Source organism: Microcaecilia unicolor, chromosome 2, assembly GCF_901765095.1.
Source record: "Microcaecilia unicolor chromosome 2, aMicUni1.1, whole genome shotgun sequence".
NCBI lineage: Eukaryota > Metazoa > Chordata > Amphibia > Gymnophiona > Siphonopidae > Microcaecilia > Microcaecilia unicolor.
This window is the reverse complement of record NC_044032.1, coordinates 350,823,299-350,844,274: the sequence shown is the minus strand read 5'-3', so window position 1 is coordinate 350,844,274 and position 20,976 is coordinate 350,823,299. Positions and strand designations below refer to the sequence as shown.

At 42.3% G+C, this 20,976-nt stretch overlaps 1 protein-coding gene across 2 annotated transcripts in view; it reads left to right on the top strand.

Moving 5' to 3' along the window:
* The first annotated feature begins 6,568 nt into the window (after positions 1-6,568).
* IDUA (iduronidase alpha-L-) overlaps positions 6,569-20,976 on the top strand; it is a 225,068-nt gene continuing 210,660 nt past the window's right edge. For both annotated transcript variants that reach the window (XM_030194465.1, XM_030194464.1), the window contains exon 1: positions 6,569-6,811. In XM_030194465.1, coding sequence (XP_030050325.1) covers positions 6,672-6,811 — 140 coding nt within the window. In that variant the 5' untranslated portion in view covers positions 6,569-6,671. The remainder of the gene's footprint in view (positions 6,812-20,976) is intronic.

Sequence of the window (20,976 nt, the reverse complement as noted above, 5' to 3'; positions counted from 1 at the left end):
AGGTTGCCCTTCTTCCTCAGATCGGAAATAAGCAAATGTGCTAGCTGACAGTGTATATAAGTGAAAACATTCAAGCATTACTGTGACAGTCTGACAGGGTAGGAGGATGGGGGTGGGTAGGAGGTATGCATGGGGACATCAAAGCATATCATTGATATTCTAACAGGGTGGGTGTGGATAGGTGAGGGGAGGGTGATCAACAGAGACATACAGCTTTATGGTTTATAATGGGCTAGGAACCCCAGATCCTTGTTATTTGCTTATTTCCGAACTGAAGAAGAAGGGCAACCTTTGAAAGCTAATCAAGAAATGTATTAAGTTATGTCCAATAAAAAAGGTATCATCTTATTTTCTTTTCCATGTTTTATTTTGTTTGATTTCTATTGATAACCTTAAGAGTGGACTAACACGGCTACCACACTCCTCTACATCAAAAGAGAAAGATGGCATGTGCGAACTTGCTTCTTTTGTTTTGTGGAATGCAGTGGTATAACATAAAAATGCACTTGGTTTTTTTATTACTACTGTTTCACAGATATGTATTGAATAATGAGGTAGGGGCTTCCTTCTTGCAGAAGTTCTATCCAAAAGCAGTCTAAATGTGCCAACATTATCCAGTTTAGACACTATTAGCCATCAAGTTCATACATACAAAGTTAATTATGTTCAATGGAAAATAAATCTGTTGACTCAGTCTGCTTTCTATGTGAATATTCCATCACTGTTTCATTATTGATACCAAATATTACATAGTTTTGCTTTTTAAACCCAAAGGTATAAACTGTGCTGTTGTTTGCTTGTTTGTTTTGTTTTTGTGTTTTTGTGTTTGTTTGTTTTTTTTTGCTTTACTTGTTTTGGAGATTGGTTTGGGTTTTTTTTGTTTTGCTTTACTTGTTTTGGACTGCTTTGGGTCCTGCGGATCTGTATGTCTGCTGTCTGGAATTTTGGAAAATGGAAATTAGAAAATAAAAATTACATTCTTTTGCAGTGCGTGTATGGATGCCTGTTGTGGTGTATACATGCAATAATATTTGAATAACTGTCTATACTGATGGCTATGATTTCTGAACATGCAGCTTCATTCAAGGACAGACTTTTAAATGACCAGCTGGTTATATATAGTAATCCCTTCTTTGTTATATGTTTCAGACATATTCATGTACTTTCTCCCATGATATAACTGAATTATATTATTCTGATTTAATTTATTTTCAAATGCAAGCCACATTGAACCCAAGTTTGATTGGGATAATGTGGGATATAAATGTAAACAACAAAATTCTTTATCCTTCACCTTTTAAGACACTGCCTATCCGGCTGGATGGTGATGGCACAAAGAAAGCAAGTTTGGTCCAGTGAAGACTAATTCAAAATAACCTGTTCCTTAACTAGGCCCTAGTATTACCACATTGAAAATGCGACTATACCATGCCTCTGTGGTTATGTTCCCCTAATAAGTTAAATTTATTTATTGCATTTGTATCCCACATTTTCCCACCTTTTTGCAGGCTCAATGTGGCTTACAATACATCATAAATGGTGAAGATATAATAGAAAAATAGACATTTAGTTAACAGAAGAATCATGGTAACATGATAATGATATAACAGGATAGTAGTATAACAAGCAGATATTATAAGGCAGTTCTGAATATCTGTGAAGGAGTAGTGTATGTTTACATTTGTTGATCTTTGTGGTATGCTTTATTAAAGAGATGGGTCTTCAGTAGTTTTCAGAAGTTGGTTAGTTTGTAACTCATTTTTAGGTTGCACGGCAGTGCATTCCATAGCTGTGTACTCAAGTAGGTGAAATTCGACGCATGCATTAATTTGTATTTTAGGCCTTTGCAGTTTGGGAAGTGCAGATTAAGGAATGTGCGGGATGATCTTTTAGCATTCCTGGGTGGTAAGTCTATCAGGTCTGACATGTAGACTTAACTGGCTATCTTGAAAGGATTATGTAACCTTTGGATGCATGACTAGGGACACAAAATTAATTCAATATCACAATTCCTCATGTACAGTCAGAAAACAACCTTTTAGGGTGGATAGTGTTCACAATGAGCTCCTTTTATTATCGACCAGTTAGAAGAGATAAGTTTTTTCGGTTTTGGCACAGTATAAGTCATCAAAAAAAAAAAAACGTAAGAAAATCAATGGACTGCATTAGGGGCTTATAGCTCATTTAATTATATTTAAACAAAAGGGATCTGCATGAAACAAAATATTAATTTTTATTTTCACTTATAAAACCACTTGTCCCTGAAACATGCCTAAAAACAGAATAATCCATTTGCATATCTAAAATGTAAACTTCTACAAATCAGATGCAGATGTGATTCCATGTGCCCCAATGAAAGGAGAGGTTTTTTTTAACTTCCATTTAATGTCAGTATATTCCATCTTTATAACACCAGGCTTCCCAAGGCAAATTACAACATCAGTTAAGATTAACCCATCAAGAAACAGGATATCCTCACTGAAATCTTGCCATCTGTATTGTATAGAACAGTATAGAAAAATCAGCACAAAATATAGAGGTTATAACTGCTGTTTCAGGAGTCACATGATTCTGTGAGAGGCACTGGACATGCCTTAGGAGAGCTGCTCCAGGATCCTCCTTCTACCCCACTAAAATCGCTATCACAGCACTGTAAATATCAAAAAATAATTCAGAGAGGTGGAACACATCTATGGACTGATTTTTATCGCATCCAATGCCAGGCTCAAACACCAAACCCCAGCGACGGGATACCTTGCAAGGCCAAGGAGAAGGAACAGATAAGGCAGCCTCCCCAGAACTCCCACAACACGCAGCCACCCAAAATACTCTTGTACCCAAAATAATGGAGGCTGTAGTTAAAGCATTGGACGTCCGCTTCAACCAGTTGTCTGAACAACTCTTCAATGCTGCATTTGGCACCTAACTCTTACCTTTCAGGAATTCCAGATTGCCCCAATTTGTCTGCCCCTATCGGTCTGACTGTTCACGTGTCCTTTAGATTGTAAGTTCTTTGAGCAGGGATTGTCCTTCTATGTTAAATTGTACAGCGCTGCGTAACCCTAGTAGCGCTTTAGAAATGTTAAGTAGTAGTAGTAGTAGTAGTAAATAGTGGGAATAACCTAGCTTCGGAGTTGTCTCGTCGCACCAGTGAACTCGAATGCAGAGTATCAGATGTGGAGGATATCAGCCAATCACACGCCACTGATATGGTGCGGGTAGAAGGCCTCATGTAGGCCCAACAATACAAATTTGACAATCTGGAGAACAGATTGCAGTGAGACAACCTCCGTATAATCGGCTTTCCAGAGTCTGTGAGCGATGCTTCTCTGGCTGATGCTTTGGAGACATGGCTGTTGACCACCTTTTCCTAGGCTGGAGGTTTAAGGCCTATCCATTTAGAACAGGCGCACTGGGTGGAGCAGCTGAGAGAAGGAGATTGCAACCCAAGAATAATAATGGTTAAATTTCACCACTACAAACACAAGCTGGCAGTTCTCAGGACTTCCAAATCTTTAAAGCAAGATCTCAAATATGACAGGCAGATTATATGCCTATTTCAAGACTACTCTGCGTCACTCTGTGCTCGGAGGAGGGCATTTTCATGCCTGGGCTCCAAGTTGATAGAAAAGATAAACTTTCAGCCTCAATATCCTGCAACGCTAAACAAATGTTGGGGCGGGGGAAGTGGACCTCCCTTCATCACTCCAATCGCCATAGGACACACCTTCACACCTTTTGACAAGTTGGGGAGGGGGCTGCTCTGTGGTCCATGCCTGCCCATGTGAATATTACTTACACAGATATATTTCAGGCTGTTAATTGCCGATATTGGGACAGTTTCCATTTAAATTTGCGGGGCAAAGGAGGCAACCCTAAGGCCTAAAAGTGACTCTAGTGTCGTTCTCCGCACGGGAGACCGATACAGTTAAAGTAGAAGGAGTTCTACACAGGGGATTTTGGAAAGGAATGGAGGGGGGCTGGAGGGGAAGAGTTTGTTGTATTTGGGAACCAATTCCTTGTAGCAGGTTTGTGTTCATGCTTCTGTCATATGCTTATTGGTCTGAGTAAGATCACTGTCCAATCTGTTGTTTTGGTACTGAGATGGGGGAGGGGGCGAGTCTAGAGACAAGGCTGGGCGCTATGGAGCCCCTCCTGATCAACTGCCTATGCAATCCTTCTCTTGTCATTTAATAGTAGCTGCTGATCTCCTGTAGGATAAACTCCTGGAACGTTGAACGGTGGAGGGGTTTCCTTCCTAATAAAGCGTACAAACATTTTACAAATGTTGAGACGCCACAAAGTAGATATAGCGTGCCTGCAGGAGACCAGACTGATGGACCGGGAACATCGGAAGCCCCATCCAAAATAAAAGGGTGGGAGAGTTATTTTATGCATCCTCAGTTGGGAGGAGGGGAGGGGTGGAGATGTTGCTACTACTTAAAAGCGTTAATTAGCAAGCAAAACTAATATTTAAAGATGAGAGAGAGCATTACCTGCTTCTTAGGTTGTGGATGCAAGGTCTTTGGCACCAATTGCTAGTATTATATACCCCTATCCATTTTGAACCCCAGTTCTATCCTGCATTATTGCAAAAATTATTCCTTTACAGCCAGGAAAACTTAATAATGGTAGGTGATACAAATCTGGTGTTGGACAGAACCCTAGACCACTCTGGGAGTCTGGGAGGATCACAGATAAGAGGCCCTGGAGGTGGGGTACTCCAATAGTTTACCACTGACCTAGATTTAGTTGATCCATGGCGCCTCCTCCATCCAGGGGTGGTGAGTATACGCATGACTCTCGCGCACACAAAACACAATCTATATTACACTATATTAATACAACAAAATATTTTTCAGAGGATGTCCATTGCAACGGTGGGCCCTTCGGGCATCTCAGACTATTCTGCTGTGTGGGTTGATGTAGACCCCCCACAGTCCTTTCAGCCACAGGGCTGCAGGTGTTTTCCGGCATATTTAACAACAGACCAGGAATTTAAAACCTAAGGGACATGTGGGAATTTTTTCAGTTTACAAACAGGCAACATAAAGACCGCCTGGGATTATTTTGGGAAACAGCAAAGGCGGTCATGAGAGGGAAAATCATAGGGTATACTAGTGTGAGGAAAGCACGTATATCATCCAGCATAATTAATTCGGAGATACAAATGACCTGCTTCCGGGTTCACCGGTCAATTTAAAGTCTGTCAAATGGGGAGAGAAAAACCATAGAACAAATGTCCACATAATTCCTTTGTGCTATTTTGCCCAAAATTCAAGCATCATGCTTACATAGAGGTTTCTCTCTCCCCATTTGGCAGACTTTAAATTGACAGGTGAACCCTGAAGCAGGCTACGAAACGCTGGCTACCGTAGAGGTCACGGTCTGATAGTCTGGAAAAGTTTGTAAGAGGAGAGCAAGGAAGATCGTCTTTGAGGATAAGTAATTCTACATACTGTTACTACTACTGTAAAATATCTTGGAGGAATATATGATATTTATGCAGTTGTACAGTTTGTTACCCTCTCAGAACGTAGAGGAAATAAGTTTGTGATTACCAGGAGGGTTTTTTTTATGCCCTTTATAAGCCAATGATAAAGCAGTCCTGCTGTTGTTGCATTTAGCAACTTTTGAGCTTCCTGAGGCTTTTTCCTTCTGTAGCTAAGACTGATGGATGTTAGACCATGAGAGAACTCTTGAGATTTATTTATTTGTCACATTTGTACCCCACATTTTCCCCACCTATTTGTAGGCTCAATGTGGCTTACATAGTGCCGGAGCGGCATTTGCCGATTCCAGTGTAAACAAATACAAAGTGATATTTATATATATGGAGCCAACTTTTCAAAATTATTGGGGGTGCTAAGCCCAGTGGAAAACCCCCTCCCTGAACACATACAAAGAATTTTCTCAATATTGGGGGTCAGCTCCTATATTGACTGTACATTACTGAGGGTTCCTCAGACATGGTCCCTGGACTAAAAAATAACATATTTTTTGTAGGCACATTGGGATTTTACTGTGGGATGACTAAGCATATCCCGCAGTAAGCCTATGCTGTGGTCAGCAAGTGTTAATGCTTACTGCAGCTTGGTAAAATGACCCCTTAGTAATTGCATGAGAGGCAAGGCATTAAAAAAATGTGATTGATTGATATCCTTATGTAGTGGCTGTCCTATTTAGTATTGCCCTCAGGGTTTCTACGATTCAGGAAAATGTGCAGCTCCATTTTATTAAAAAAATGTTTCTGGTTTTAAGCTACCATAAGCCTTTTTCCTCGGTTTCGTTCTTCGGCTTACTTTTTCATCAGGCAGCGCTAAACAAACAGATTTGCAACTATGCCAAGAGCTAAAAGTGCACTAAATAGTTTCTCTCCTGTTTCTGTTTAAAGAAATGTCTAGTAGGAAAAGATCTCACACAATTAAGAATCACACAGTGATGGAAAGAAAAAAAAAAGCAGGAAGTAAAGGAGGGAAAAACCATTCTGCTGAAATGCGGAGGGTTGCTCTTTAACTGTAAATATTTTCATTGGAGGACATCATTGAGGGGCTAACGAAACCCCCTTCAAAAAGTAGGAACGAGCTTAAAACTCATTATACACTGACTGTGACTGAACTTAGAGATACTTTAGCAACAAACTCAGACAGCTACTGTCGCTTTGCAATAGAATGAGTTTTCTTGTGATTTGGAGCTTTATCTTACTGTTGCAAATGCTACAAAGCCTGGTATTTGGATTTTATATTATTGAGGTGGATGCCTCAGTAACTAAAAGACCTTTACAGCATTTCTGGAAAAGCACTGGATTTTGGTAAGTATTGTGTGATTTTCATAATTTAAAAGCAGGGGTAGACAATATTTTCAAGATCTGGGGCACAAGCATAACTGTTTAAGAGCTGCTGAAGAAAATATGATTTCATTTGATTTGATTTTAATGCCTTCTGTGTGGACATATTCAGCTTCTGTAACTGGAGAACAAGACCAGTGCTGGGCAGACTTCTACGGTCTGTGCCCTGAAAATGGCAAGGACAAATTAAGATCAAGTGTACATATGAAGTATGTATCCCATCATGCCTCCTGTAATGAGTTTATCTTGTTGGGCAAACTGGATGGACCGTGTGGGGCTTTGTCTGTTGTCATCTACTATGTTACTATGCTACAATCAGAGCGGTTTGCATATTATATACAGGTACTTATTTTGTACCTGGGGCAGTAGAGGGTTAAGTGACTTGCCCAGAGTTACAAGGAACTGCAGTGTTAGTGGATAGCCAATTGTAATGTGCGATATAACTGGTTATCCGCTAAGCGCTAACTGGTGATATTCATCAGGAGATAAGCCGCTGAATATTGCTGTGTAGCCGGTTAAATGGTTTTAAATATTGGAGGGATGGTGTGCAACATCAAGGGGTGTGTGGATCTGGGAGGGGCATGGGCAGGTCAGGGGGCGTGCCTAGCACTTACATGGGTTCTAGAATATTAGGTTACAGTGCCTGACTGACAAAGGCGTTAACATTTACACCAGCCATTGAGCTAGCGCAAGTGCTCGTGCCTAAAGTTAGGGGCGTAACTGCAGACTTACTCTAGTATTATAGAATGGCAATTATGTGTAGAATTCTGAGAGAGAATTCACGCTTAGCACACGTCATCCCAGCTCTCAAGGTTAGGTGACCTGTAGACAATTACCCGATTCTATAAAGTTGCACGCACAAATGTATGCTTAGCATGTCAAAGTGTGTGCGTTTGTTGCATGCATAACTTAATTGATATATTAGCTGTTAATGGCTTTGATGTTTGCTTCTCCTTTTCATTGGGATTCTCTTCCTCTAACCATTCATTCTGAATCATCCTTTTTAAAATTTCAAGACTGTTATAAAAACCTGGCTTTTTAGTGAAGCCTTTATTGTTCCCTGATCCACTATAAGGGGAATTAAAATACAGATTCCCAGCTGTTCTTCCTCTCCCCTCCTTCCATCCCTTCTCATTCCCCTCCCTCCTTTTCCCTTTTGCCTCCTATGACCCTTCCTACTCACTGCGCTTTAGCTTGTACATTCTTCTTTTTTTCCCCCCAAATATTTTTATTAAAGTTTTAAATTCACACAGCCAATGCATAATATACAATTATTGCGTATTTTAAGATTTAACAAAATTTCCTCAAACCTCCTCCCACCCTATCACCACCTACTGTGTATCTCTCCCTCCCTCTCACCCCCCATGTCCAGCTCCCCATCTCATTCCCACTGTCCACCATCTCTCTCTCCCTCTCCTTTGTGTTCTGGGTCCAACATCTCTCTCCCCTTCCCATACTCATATTTGGCAAGAAAAAATATGAAAGTGCAAGACCCCTTAGAGAGAAACTTCATTGGCTTCCTGTTAAGGAACATACCATGTTCAAAGTTTGCATTTTGATTCATAAAATTATTCATGGAAATGCTCCGGCCTACATGTCAGACCTCATTGATTTGCCACCTAGGAACGCTAAGAGTTCAGCACACACATTCTTGGGACTTCATTTCCCCAGCTGTAAAGGTCTAAAATACAAACTAGTACATGTGTTCTGTTTTTCTTACATTGGCACTCAGCTGTGGAATGCATTACCACTTGATCTGAAAACTATTCATGACTTAATTAACTTACTTACTCTTTAACAAGACTTACCATAATAATCAATAATAAGAACTCCAATGCCTCACTACTTACTTGATAGTTTGACTGTTTTATGATTTACTGAATTGATTATAATTATTATGTTACACTCATTTCTTTGTATGTAATCTAATTGTATATCTACTCTTGATTGGTGCCTGCCAAGATGTAATATTGTAAGCCACATTGCGTCTGCAAGTAGGTGGGAAAATGTCGGATACAAATGCAATAAATAAATAAATAAATAAATAAATAAATACCCTTCCCTGATTACTAGACACAAAATGCAACTGACTATCGGTGTTTATGAGTTCTTGAGTATAACAGTCACATCCGAGGAACAATCAACTTGGGGGCATCCAGATCAATTCCTCCATGAGATCTCCACAATCTACTTGTGTCCCATTGTCTATTAAATTTTATAATATGTCCAGAACGGATGGCTGTCATTTTCGACATTTGGTAGAGATAGTCTATTTTATGAATAACTTTTATCACTGGCGGTGCTACAGGGCTCCTCCACGCTGATGCCAACGCAATTTTGCCCGCCACCAGCCACACCGACGTTAAGCGGTGCTCCGGCAGCCGGACTCCCGCCGGGCAGACATGCAACAGGCACACCTCCGCCCTAGCCGGATACTGCACCCCCGTCACCTGAGCAAACAAATCAAGCAATTCTGACCAGTAAACCTGTATCCTCGGGCATGTCCACCAAATATGAAGATTATCTCCCACCTCTGCACAACCCCTCTAACGCTGGTCAGATCCCCGACCATACATCTTCACTAGTCTCTTAGGCGTGTAATACCATTGATATAATACTTTATAGCTATTTTCAGTCATTGAGCTGGAAATACAAACCCGCAGCATATGTTCTAGAGCTTTCTCCCATTGTGTGTATTCCAGATTTATCTTAGGGTCCCTTTCCCAGCGCTTGTACATTCTTCTTATGTGTGGATGATTTATTCCTTTCTATCTATATTGTAGTTCCTTTCTGCCTATTTATGTACCCTTAGAGCCAGATGCACTAAAGTCATCGTTAGAGCCGTTCCCTACCGAATTCCATAGCGAGTCGGTAGGGAACGGCTATGCATCAAGGAAAGGGAATGCAAATGAGCTACTTGTTGTAGCTCACTTGCATTCTCTATTCCATGGTAAAACAGTGCTCAGGTCTGCAAGTTAGGTTGAGTGGTATAGTAATTTTTAAAAAGTATAAACTGTGTTAATTGACTGTAATTTGCAATTATGCATGTAACTGCCCTTAGTCGGTATTCTTCAAATTGTGCATGCAAAATCCCTAGTGCACAACCGCAAAGGGGTGTAGACTGGGGAGGAGTATGGGTGTGCCTGGGACTTGCATGCACAGGTTATAGGATACTAGCAGTTAGGCATAAGCGTTTACACCACCCATTGAGCTGGCGTAAGTGCAGATACCTATAGTTAAGCACGTGACTGCGGACTTACATGAGTATTCTGTAATGGCGATATTGCATGGAATTGCCAGTATAGAATTCGTGCTTAGCGCACATCATTCTGGTGTCTATCTTTATGTGACCTATACAGAATTATCCCCTAATGTCTAGATGCTGTTCATAGATAACGTGATGGCTCATTGGGAATTTCATAGTAGCTGATCTGGCATTTACCAGGTATGGTTTCAAAGGGTATTCGCGGTGGGGGGGGGGGGCAGTGATAGCTTATTTGGTTACTGTTGGACAGGATTTTATAATGGCAGGGACAATCTATTTCTAAGAATGATATGATCATCTAATGTGCATTACTGAATCCCCTTCTAGTCAGAAAAAGTGGTATCAAATACTCATAATTAGTGGCGGCCCAAGGCAATCTGTTGTCCGAGGCGGGGATGAGATGCCGCCCACGCCCAGTCTGGCATCTCCACTGTTCTCTCCTCAACCCTCTTCCTTTCATTTACCTTATTTTTTTTTCCCCAAAAGGCGGCAGTGGCAGCGATTCCCATAGGCTGCCCTTCTGCGGTGCCGCTGGCACCAACCTCTTAGCTCTACTGCGTCCTGCCTCTGAGGAAACAGGAAGTTATGTCAAGAGGTGGGCCGCAGTAGGGAGGAGAGGCCAGTGCCAGAGGCAGGGCAGCCCATGGGAATCACTGCCGCTGCCACTGCCGCCTTTTGGAAAAGAAAAAACGAAGATAAACGTGGGGAAGAGGGTTGAGGATGGAAGGGGAGAGTGTTGCCTGAGGCCCCCACCTCAGCTGGCCTAATGGTAGGGCCACCACTGCTCATAATAAACATAAATATAAGCATAAACATTGCTCTCCTCATCTTCATGCACATGGATTTCACATTGTTTTGCCATATTGGGCCAGATGCTGTATATGGTGCTGAAAAAAACACGCTTAGCACTATTCTGTAAACCTCACCTAAAGTTAGGAGTGGTTTATAGAATATGCACAGCGCTCATCCCCATGACTAAAATTTAGGTGCAACCATTTATGCCAACTAAAAGGGGGCTCGGGCATATTTATTTATTGCATTTCTATAACAGAGCATGTAATTTTTAGGAATGCCCACAGCCCGTCCATGGCCTTTCCATGGCCAAGCCCCCTTTTGAGATCCACACATTAGAATTTATGCGCACCACTTTACAGAATACGTGTAGAAAGTTGCGCAAGTAAATTCTAATTAGTGCCAATTTGTGACAATTACTTGTTATTAGCCAATTATCTGTATCAATTGGCTTGTTAATCAATTGGCCACATTGCCAAATTTGCACATGCAACTTTAGTCACCATATATAGAATCTGGGCCATTATGAAGAATCTCATAAAAAGGGCTGTAACTAGCTGGACACACATCTGGCTTTGCATGCAAGTGGTTTCAGGTTTAATGCCCTGCAACAACTTCTGATAGGGCAGAGAAGGAATCCTGAGGAAATGCTATCAGTCAGTATTTTCACCATTTAGGGGACTCAGGAGATGGAGGAGTGAGGGACAGGCTGCTCTTTGTATCCTTCCTTTCCAGTGTCTGCAGTCCTTCCTGCTCTCTGGTTAAATCAGTAAAGCAGGGACCTGTATTATCTACTGTTCCTCATTCCTCCTCCTCTACAGTTTATAGTTTATTAAAATTTACTATACCGCTCAACTGACAGGCAGAGCAGAGCAGTGTGTGGCAGCGGCTAAGAAAGCAAATAGAATGTTCGGTATTATTAGGAAAGGAAAGGAAAACAAAAATGAGGACGTTATAATGCCTTTGTATCGCTCCATGGTGCGACCGCACCTCAAATATTGTGTTCAATTCTGTTGCTGCATCTCAAAAAGGATATAGTGGAATTAGAAAAGGTACAGAGAAGGGTGACGAAAATGATAAAGGGGATGGGACGACTTCCCTATGAGGAAAGCTAAAGCGGCTAGGGCTCTTCAGCTTGGAGAAAAGACGGCTGAGGGGAGATATGATAGAGGTCTATAAAATAATGAATGGAGTGGAACGGGTAGACGTGAATCGCTTGTTTACAAATTCTAAAAATACTAGGACTAGGGGGCACGCAATGAAGCTACAAACTAGTAAATTTAAAAGGAATTGGAGAAAATGTTTGGATGGCTTCCTAAAGGAAAAATCCATAGTCCATTATTAAAATGGACTTGGGAAAAATCCACTGCTTATTTCTAGGATAAGCAGCATAAAATGTATTGTACTTTTTGCCAGGTACTTGTGACCTGGATTAGCCACTGTTGGAAACAGGATGCTGGGCTTGATGAACCTTCAGTCTGTCCCAGTATTTTTATTTTTTTTAAATTTTTGTTACACTTGCAAAGGCATGAAATACAAGACGCTGCACGCATCAACCTTTTCCCACAAGAGCACGCAGGCTTGGAATACACTACCGCGCAACCTGAGAATGATTGACGATCAAGCTTCCTTCCGTAAACTACTAAAGACTCACCTGTTTGAACAAACTTACGGAAAGAGCCAACTCACATAGAGTCCATTCTCACTATTCATCAATGCAATTTACATCCACTTTGATCCCTCATCCCGCACCCCAGTCTATCATGCACTTATCCACAGAACTATGGACACCATGAGGCATATTTTCAAAGCACTTTGGGAGGCTAAGTTCCATATGTTTCTATGGAACTTTGGGAGGCTAAGTGCTTTGAAAATAAGCCTCCAGATGTCTTTGTCTAACACTACCCTTTAGCTTCCCATTGTCCCCTTCCAATTATTTCTATGTTGATGTCCCATTGTCATATTCCTAATTTGATATTTGAATGTCTCGTATATCTTTGCACAATGTAATCCATAACCAAATTGTAACAAATGTATTTCTATTATTCATATCCTATTGTAAGCCACACTGAGCCCGCAAAAAGGTGGGAAAATGTGGGATACAAATGCAATAAATAAATAAATAAATAAATAAATAAATTTGTACCCGCGCTTTCCCACTCATGGCAGGCTCAATGCGGCTTACATATTATATACAGGTACTTATTTGTATGGCAATACTTATATACTTATGAAGTAGGAAAAGTAGGAAAAGAACTCCAGGATAGCAAGTTCACTCAAACAGAAAGAGCGCAGAAAAGGTAATTAGGAGGTAGGAAGTGGAAGGGATGGGTAAGGGGAGATTTTAGTAGTCCAGTGCTAGACAATCCAAGAGTTCAGTAGGGGGCTTATAGGCTTCATTGAACAACCAAGATTTAAGGTCTGACTTGAAGCTCTTAAAAGCACAATGCAGGAAAAAAGGAGAAGAAACCCCCAAACAACAATCACAGCACACAAATAAAACCAAAAGAAGGGGGTAGACCAATGAAGTTCCAAACCAGTGGTTTATTAAAAGCAGTCAAAAGAGGACTCGACACTGCGGTGATTCTTTTGACGCTGTTGTATTGGACTTCTCAGCTCCAGTGTATGTGCTTTACCCTTGTTGGCTGAGTTATTATAATTAACTCCTGGGGCTGGCGCACTGTGTGCCGAAATGCAGACTGCGTCGATTTCTGTATTCTTGAAGCTCTTAAAAGACATTTGCTACAGAGTGCAAGAGGAAGGCTATTCCAAATGAAGGGTGCCAGAAAATAAAAGGCAGAATTGAATTGTGCCACTTTAGGGTTTGGGAAAACTAAACGGTGGTTGTTAAGGAAGGAGCTGACTCATCTTTGATAACAAATCTCTCTCTCCTGCACTGCCCTATGTCCAGGCAAAAATCCACCTTGTGACTGTGCATGTGACACTACACCCCTGGTTGTGTCATAAGTTGTACTGTGGGAGGGTTAGGTGAAGTTCCACTGCATTGTCTGGAGATTGGTTTCTTTTACTGCTTACTCCATCACAAGGGTCAAAGTCCTCCCTTTTGGATAGTAACAAAGATAGCCAGGTATTGTCTTTTTAATCAGCAAATAGTTCTCATGGGGCAAGAGATAATGACTGAGATGCAGCACAAAGAGGGCAATTTTAAAAACCATTCATGTGGGCAAAAGTGCTTTACCATAGAGCTGAGATTTCATAACATTATTTGCCCTATATGTAGGTAGACGTTTGTGCTGACTTTTACCATCTATAGCCTTGGGGAAAATCCACTGCTTTTTTCTAGGATGAGAACTGTTTTGGGATCTTGCCAGGTAATTGTGACCTGGGTTGGTCACTTTTGGAAACAGAATACTGTTTTTGATGGACCTTCGGTCTGTCCCAGTATGGCAAACGCTTATGTTCTTAAAATGTAGGTGTGAATTTTAAGTCAGAACAAGTATCAACAGAAGTTATCAGTTGCAAGTTTGGGCAAATACGTCTCCTGGGAGAACTTTCAAATGAAAATATCACATAGCACAATCTTGCTACTAGTCTAGTAATCAAGGCTGCCACCAAGTTGATCTTTTTCCCCAAGATTGCACTGCGTTTACTGAAGTTCTTGCTTTGGCATTCTAATACAGTGTAAGTTAATGGCAAGCTTGAATGAAATTCTTTCCACTACACACAAATCAGACAAATTACCCCAACTTGACATTTTGTCCTTTAGATTGTAAGCTCTTCTGAGCAGGGACTGCCCTTATTTGTTAATTTGTAGTAGCGCTCTAGAAATGTTAAGTAGTAGTAGTAGTAGTATATCATACACGTTATGGTGTGCCTAATGTACAAAGGGCCAAATTCTATAAATGGTGCCTTAAACATTGGTGCTAAAAAAACATGCGGTTAGCGTGGTCAGTATTCAGCTGACTGCTGCCAGCTGAATATTGACTGGGTACAGCATTTCCACTTGCAGTAAAACTTAAATAACTTTCACACTTTAAAGAATAATTGTTTTAAAAGAGGCATGGGGGGGGGGGGGGGGGGGGGGGGAAGGGGGTTAGACTGGATCAGGTATCAGTTACAACCCTAAAGACAATGAGGAAGTAACCCACTTGGGGGTAGATGCATCAAGCAAACGTAAAAATATCAGAAACGTAAAAACCTTTACCGAATCTCAATAACGAAGCATGCTCCAAAAACACAGCCCCAAAAAGTTTGGTGCGGTATTGGAAAGAATGATGCACTAATCCCCGTCGGTAATCGGCTCGTAAAGCATGCGCAAAGCAGCCAAGCGTTATGCTGGCTGCTCTGTGCATGCCAGAAACGTAAGAAAAAAAAGAAAACACAAACACGTGGCTCCCCACTTTCCCCTGCATGTCTCCACAAACATTAAAGGATCGGGAGGGGGCAAAGGCGCTCATCAGCAGCGTCCTGTATGGACGGCCTTGCCTTGCCCCCCCCCGAAGTCCCCGCTGCTCCCCGCTGCTCCGTTTGTGAAATAAAAGCTTTTAAAAATGAAACCTTTGCAGTTGCTGGGCTCCCCCTCCCTTCCTGTGTCTCTCTTCTTTAGTCGGCAATGCTCCGCCTCCTGCACTCCTCCACCTCCGTGCCCCGCCCCCCCGATTTAGTCCCCGCCGCTCCCCCCCCCACCGGACCCCCCCTCCACCATAATGGCCGGTGCAGCGCCTCTCACCTATGTTTGAAGGCGCTGCACAGGATGGATCAGCTATTCTTTAGCTCTTCTGTCTCCTCCGATGTCTCCTTTTTCTTCCTGTGTCCGCCCTCCTCTGACGTCAGCTATCTACGTAGATAACTGACGTCAGAGGAGGGCGGACACAGGAAGAAAAAGGAGACATCGGAGGAGACAGAAGAGCTGAAGAACAGCTGATCCATCCTGTGCAGCGCCTTCAAAATAGGTGAGAGGCGCTGCACCGGCCATTATGGTGGAGGGGGGGTCCGGTGGGGGGGGGGGGAGCGGCAGCGACAAAATCGGGGGGGGGGGGGGGGGGGGGGGGCACGGAGGTGGAGGAGGGCAGGAGGCGGAGCATTGCCGACTAAAGAAGAGAGACACAGGAAGGGAGGGGGAGCCCAGCAACTGCAAAGGATTCATTTTTAAAAGCTTTTATTTCACAAACGGAGCAGCGGGGAGCAGCGGGGACTTCGGGGCGGGGGGGGGGGGGCAAGCAAGGCAAGGCCAGGCCGTCCATACAGGACGCTGCTGATGAGCGCCTTTGCCCCCTCCCGATCCTTTTTTAATTTAGTTTCCTTTTTTATTTTAGGCACAGGGAAGCAGGGAGCCACTTTTCTTTTAAAACATGCCAGCAATTTGGTTTTTCATCGTGCAGGGGGCAGTGGGGAGATGACAGCTCAGGCTTTAACGACAGGTCTGAGCTGACGTTAAATTTCTGGCGGTAAGTGAATCGTTGCTATCGTCGGTATGGTTAGTGCATTACGAATTGTCTACATTTCAATGGTAGTTTCTCATTTGCATTCCAGTTTCGTTAGCTGCTACTGCCGTCAAAAAATAGGCTTTAGTGCATGGAAAGGATAGGAAATTCTTCCTTAAGGGCTCATTTAACGATGAAAAACGTTTAGTGCATCTGGGCCTTGGAGTCATACAAACATCCCTTCCTTGCCGCCTTTCTAGGCAGACTGGATGGGCCATCCTGGTCTTTATCTGCTGTGATCTACTATGTTACTATGCCCTCTAGTGGTAAACTCAAGATACTATCAGGGCTCAGGCTGCCAAATAATGGAATATCTAGATTTTGGTTGAAAGCTGCTAGTGAGTGGGGACCCCAAGAGGGTAGGTATTTTTTATACAGGTGCTAAAAGCAGTTAGGGGGTGTGGGTTTCATTGGAGGCTAGAGAACTTTTAAACACATTTAGGTAGCAGATGGAGGTGCAAGGGTGGGAGTGGGAAGTGGAGAATGGGGGATGCAACATGGCCCTCACTAAGCTACCAGGGATTGGGGCCGAGGAAGATAGAGGGGAGGAAAGCCGTGGTTCAGATCATGCTGGCCCACTTTAGTCCCTCACAGCCATTAGCAAGCCAGTGCTTCCAAAGGAATTTCACAAAATCTCTGGAAACACTGTTAACTTTCTGGGAATAATACAGCCTGTAAAGTTTACCACAAGCAACATTATTAGATTGGTGTAATAATGAACTGTTTGCATGAACTTACATGTGTCAGTGCTGATTATTTTTTAATGTGCATTGGGCCAGCTTTTCTTTCTGTTTAACTGTGTTTTTGACAAATAATATGTGTTGCCACCAGTTGACATGCATTACTGCCACGGTCCTTAAATTTGTACCTGAGGATCAACTGGAATTGCCAAGATGACAAGTAGCATCCATAGGAGAAGCAGGATGTGAACCCTGATTTCTAGGATTCTCAGTTCACTATTCTAATGCTCCTCCAGTCTCATTTTATTCTTCTCTTGATGTCTTGGGTTGCTGTGCTTTCTGCTGTTGATTGTTGTCTGCAAGTTAAACTTAGGTGGAAGGGAAAACAGGATGCATTTGGTTTAATGGAAATGACACAAAGGGAGAAATGATCAAAATGACAAAACCCACCCCCTCTCCCCCCCAAAAAAAAGAAATACAAAAGATTAAAGGTGTGAAATTAAATTTCTTCACATGATTACTCCTACGTTTTGGTTAAGATCAAATACAAAGTCTGGGCCATCAGCTGAACCCGATTCCTTCTTTTTTAAATTTTATTTATAACAATTTAAATTTTGACAAGTGAAACTTGCATATTGAAATACAAAGAAAGAAAAAATTAACAAAAGAAAAAAAATATATAGAAGATATACAACATTTCTCTTCCTTAGACCTCAAAATGATAAGGGGGGGGGGGGTGCTATAAAGATGAGGAGATCAAAATACAGTAGAAAAGAAAAATTTAGGAAATGACTTAACCTGAATAATCCCACCCTATTATTTATTTAAATCAGTTGTTCCCCTCGGCCCACTAGAAAGCTTCTTCATGTCCAAGAAAATTCGCAATTGATCTGGTTCAAAGAAAACATATTTAATGCCCAAAAAACGAATTAGGCATTTGCATGGGTATGCAAGTAAAAATGATGCTCCCAAGGCTCTCGTCTCCTCTCGAAGAGTCAAAAACAACTTCCTTCTGTCCTGTGTAACTTTTGTCACGTCTGGATATATCCATATTCTATGTCCACAAAATGGTATACAGGAATTCTTAAAATATAGTCTCATTACCGAATTGAGATCTTGTTCAAATACAAATGAGACAATTAATGTCCCTCGGCTGGATACTTCTGTCAGAGAATCCTCTAGTAATGCAGAAAGATCTTGGATTCCAGGTTCAGTTTCCTGTATTTGAGGTAGATTTCCAGAACTCATAGGCTCCACTCCTTTTCGAGAAGGTAATGGAAGATAGTAAATCTTATTAAAGGGGGGAACAGCTGGAGGAGGAAATTTCAAAATGTCAGCAAGGTATTTTTTGAAGAAATCCGTCGCATACCTGTAGTTCTAGGAAAGTTCAATACACAAAGATTTAAACGTCTGTTATAGTTCGCTATTTGCTCTATTTTTCGATGAATCAAAATCTTATCTTTTACCAAAGCATCCATTGTGGATTTTAAATTTTTGACCTCTAATTGTGTCTGCAAAACTTGATTTGCTGAATCCTGTTTAACACTTTCCAAAGATTCAGTTAAATTATCGACCTTACTTGCAAGAAGAGACATATCTTGGGCTGATTTTGTTACAGCTTCAGTTAGGTCCTGAATTGCCTTCCAAATGGACTCCAATGTAGCCACCACGGGAGCTCCAGACTCCTGATTAACTTTCTCTGCGAGTTTGGGTGTTGCACCGCCGACCTGGATCCTGCTTTTGACGGATTCCATTTCAGCTAGGCCTCCTGCCTCACTCCTAAAGATCGCAGGACATGGTGGTGGATTAAGTTCCGGGGACGATAGAATTGTTTCTGACCCCAAGAGGGCTGATGCTCCTCCGTCTGCGCTCTGAGCGGGGCTCGCTATCCTGGTTGTCAGTGGGCGACTCGTAGTGTATCGGTCTAGTATCTGCTGGACTGGAGATGAAGTTCTGGCCAGCGGCGGTTGGCCTTTTACCATCCCCTTCCTCTTAGTATGAGGCATCGAAATAGAAGAATTGTGAAGAGGAAACGCTAGAGAACAACTAAGACTGCTTAGCAAGCGAGGTTCAGGTCACCATCTTGCCGCCCCCCCGGTTACTTCTTAACCTTGTGGGTGAGACTGAGAATGTTTAATATGTAGGAGGTAAGAGTCCAGCCAGGCGATCCCAATGAGGAGATGAAAACATTATAAATCCTGGCTAAAGTGGGAGGATTAAACTTGTGTGGATTTGAAAAGGGGGCAGTTCTATAACTGAGGCCTACACATTTGGTGCCTAGATTCAACACACTGAGCCTAGTTCTATAACGGCATTCGGGTGCCCATATATTAGGAAAAGGATTTTTAGTGTAGTAGGCCCCATTCTTTGGAATACCTTCCCCTTATCCCTAAGATTACAGGAGTCTTTAACTACATTTAAAACTGACTTGAAGACATATTTGTTTAAGGCAGCTTTCCCATAAGTCTAGGTGGAGCCTTGTGTGTCTCGGGGTGGCCTGGAGGGTACTGCAGTTCTGTTATACTATTTTTTCTCTCTCCTTTCCTATACAAATGGAATTCTGTTTCATATTCTTTGGTTGTCTATATGAGTAAATCGCTCATATTTGATGGGTGGAATATGAGGTAATAAAGAAACTTGAAACTATTCTGTACTAGTATGTTGACAATTATGTGCCTGTGATGAGGCACGCCCACTTATGCCATGTCAATAGCAAGCGTGAATGTGCACACCTAAATGCGGCAGTTTAGTGCATAACTTACTGTAAGTTATCTCCCAAATTCTATATATCACGCTTTAATTTCCGCACGGAAATCAAAGCATATTATACAACAGTGAGTGTAATTTAATTGATTAACTAGCTAAGCAACACTGTTAATTGGATGCTAACAAGCAATTATCAGCACTAATAGGCATTAAGATTTATGTGCACAACCTGCTAACCCCCTTGTTTACAAAGCTGTGCGGCAATGCTGACACAGTCCATTGAAAGTGAATGGGCTGTGTCGGCAGGACTGCACCGCCAGCCACTAGCGTGGATTTGTAAACAGGGACCTAAGTGTATTCTGTAATGTGATGTGTGCAAATTCCAAGTCGCATAATTGAAAAGGGGGTGTGGTTATGGGCGTGCCATGGGCGTTTCAAAAATCTGTGCGCATTATTATAGAATACACCCGCTTAGTGTTTAATTTAGGCATTGGGATTTAAGCCAATTCTCTAAAATGTAGGCGTATTTTAGAGAATAAACCTAGGTGTATTTTTTTACTGCTCGAATTTTTCAGGTGCCATATATAGAATCTAGCCCTATGTGTGCAACATGGAGGGGCATAATTGAACGGGGCGCCCAAGTTTTCCTGAGTCCATCCTCGCAGGACGTCTCGATGAAGGGGCGGGAAAACCGTATTATCGAAGCAAGATGGGCGTCCATCTTCATTTCGATAATATGGTCGGGGACGCCCAAATCTCAACATTTAGGTCGACCTTAGAGATGGTTGTCCTTAGAGATGGTTGTCCCCGGTTTTCGGTGTTAATGGAAACCAAGGGCACCCATCTCAGAAACGACCAAATGCAAGCCCTTTGGTCGTGGGAAGAGCCAGCATTCTTAGTGCACTGGTCCCCCTCACATGCCAGGACACCAACCGGGCACCCTAGGGGGCACTGCAGTGGACTTCAGAAATTGCTCCCAGGTGCATAGCTCCCTTACCTTGGGTGCTGAGCCCCCCAAAACCCACTCCTCACTACTGTACAACACTACCATAGCCCTTACAGGTGAAGGGGGGGGGCACCTACATGTGGGCACAGTGGGTTTCTGGTGGGTTTTGAAGGGCTCACATTTACCACCACAAGTGTAACAGGCAGGGGGGATGGGCCTGGGTCCGCCTGCCTGAAGTGCACTGCACCCTCTAAAACTGCTCCAGGGACCTGCATACTGCTGTCAGGGAGCTGGGT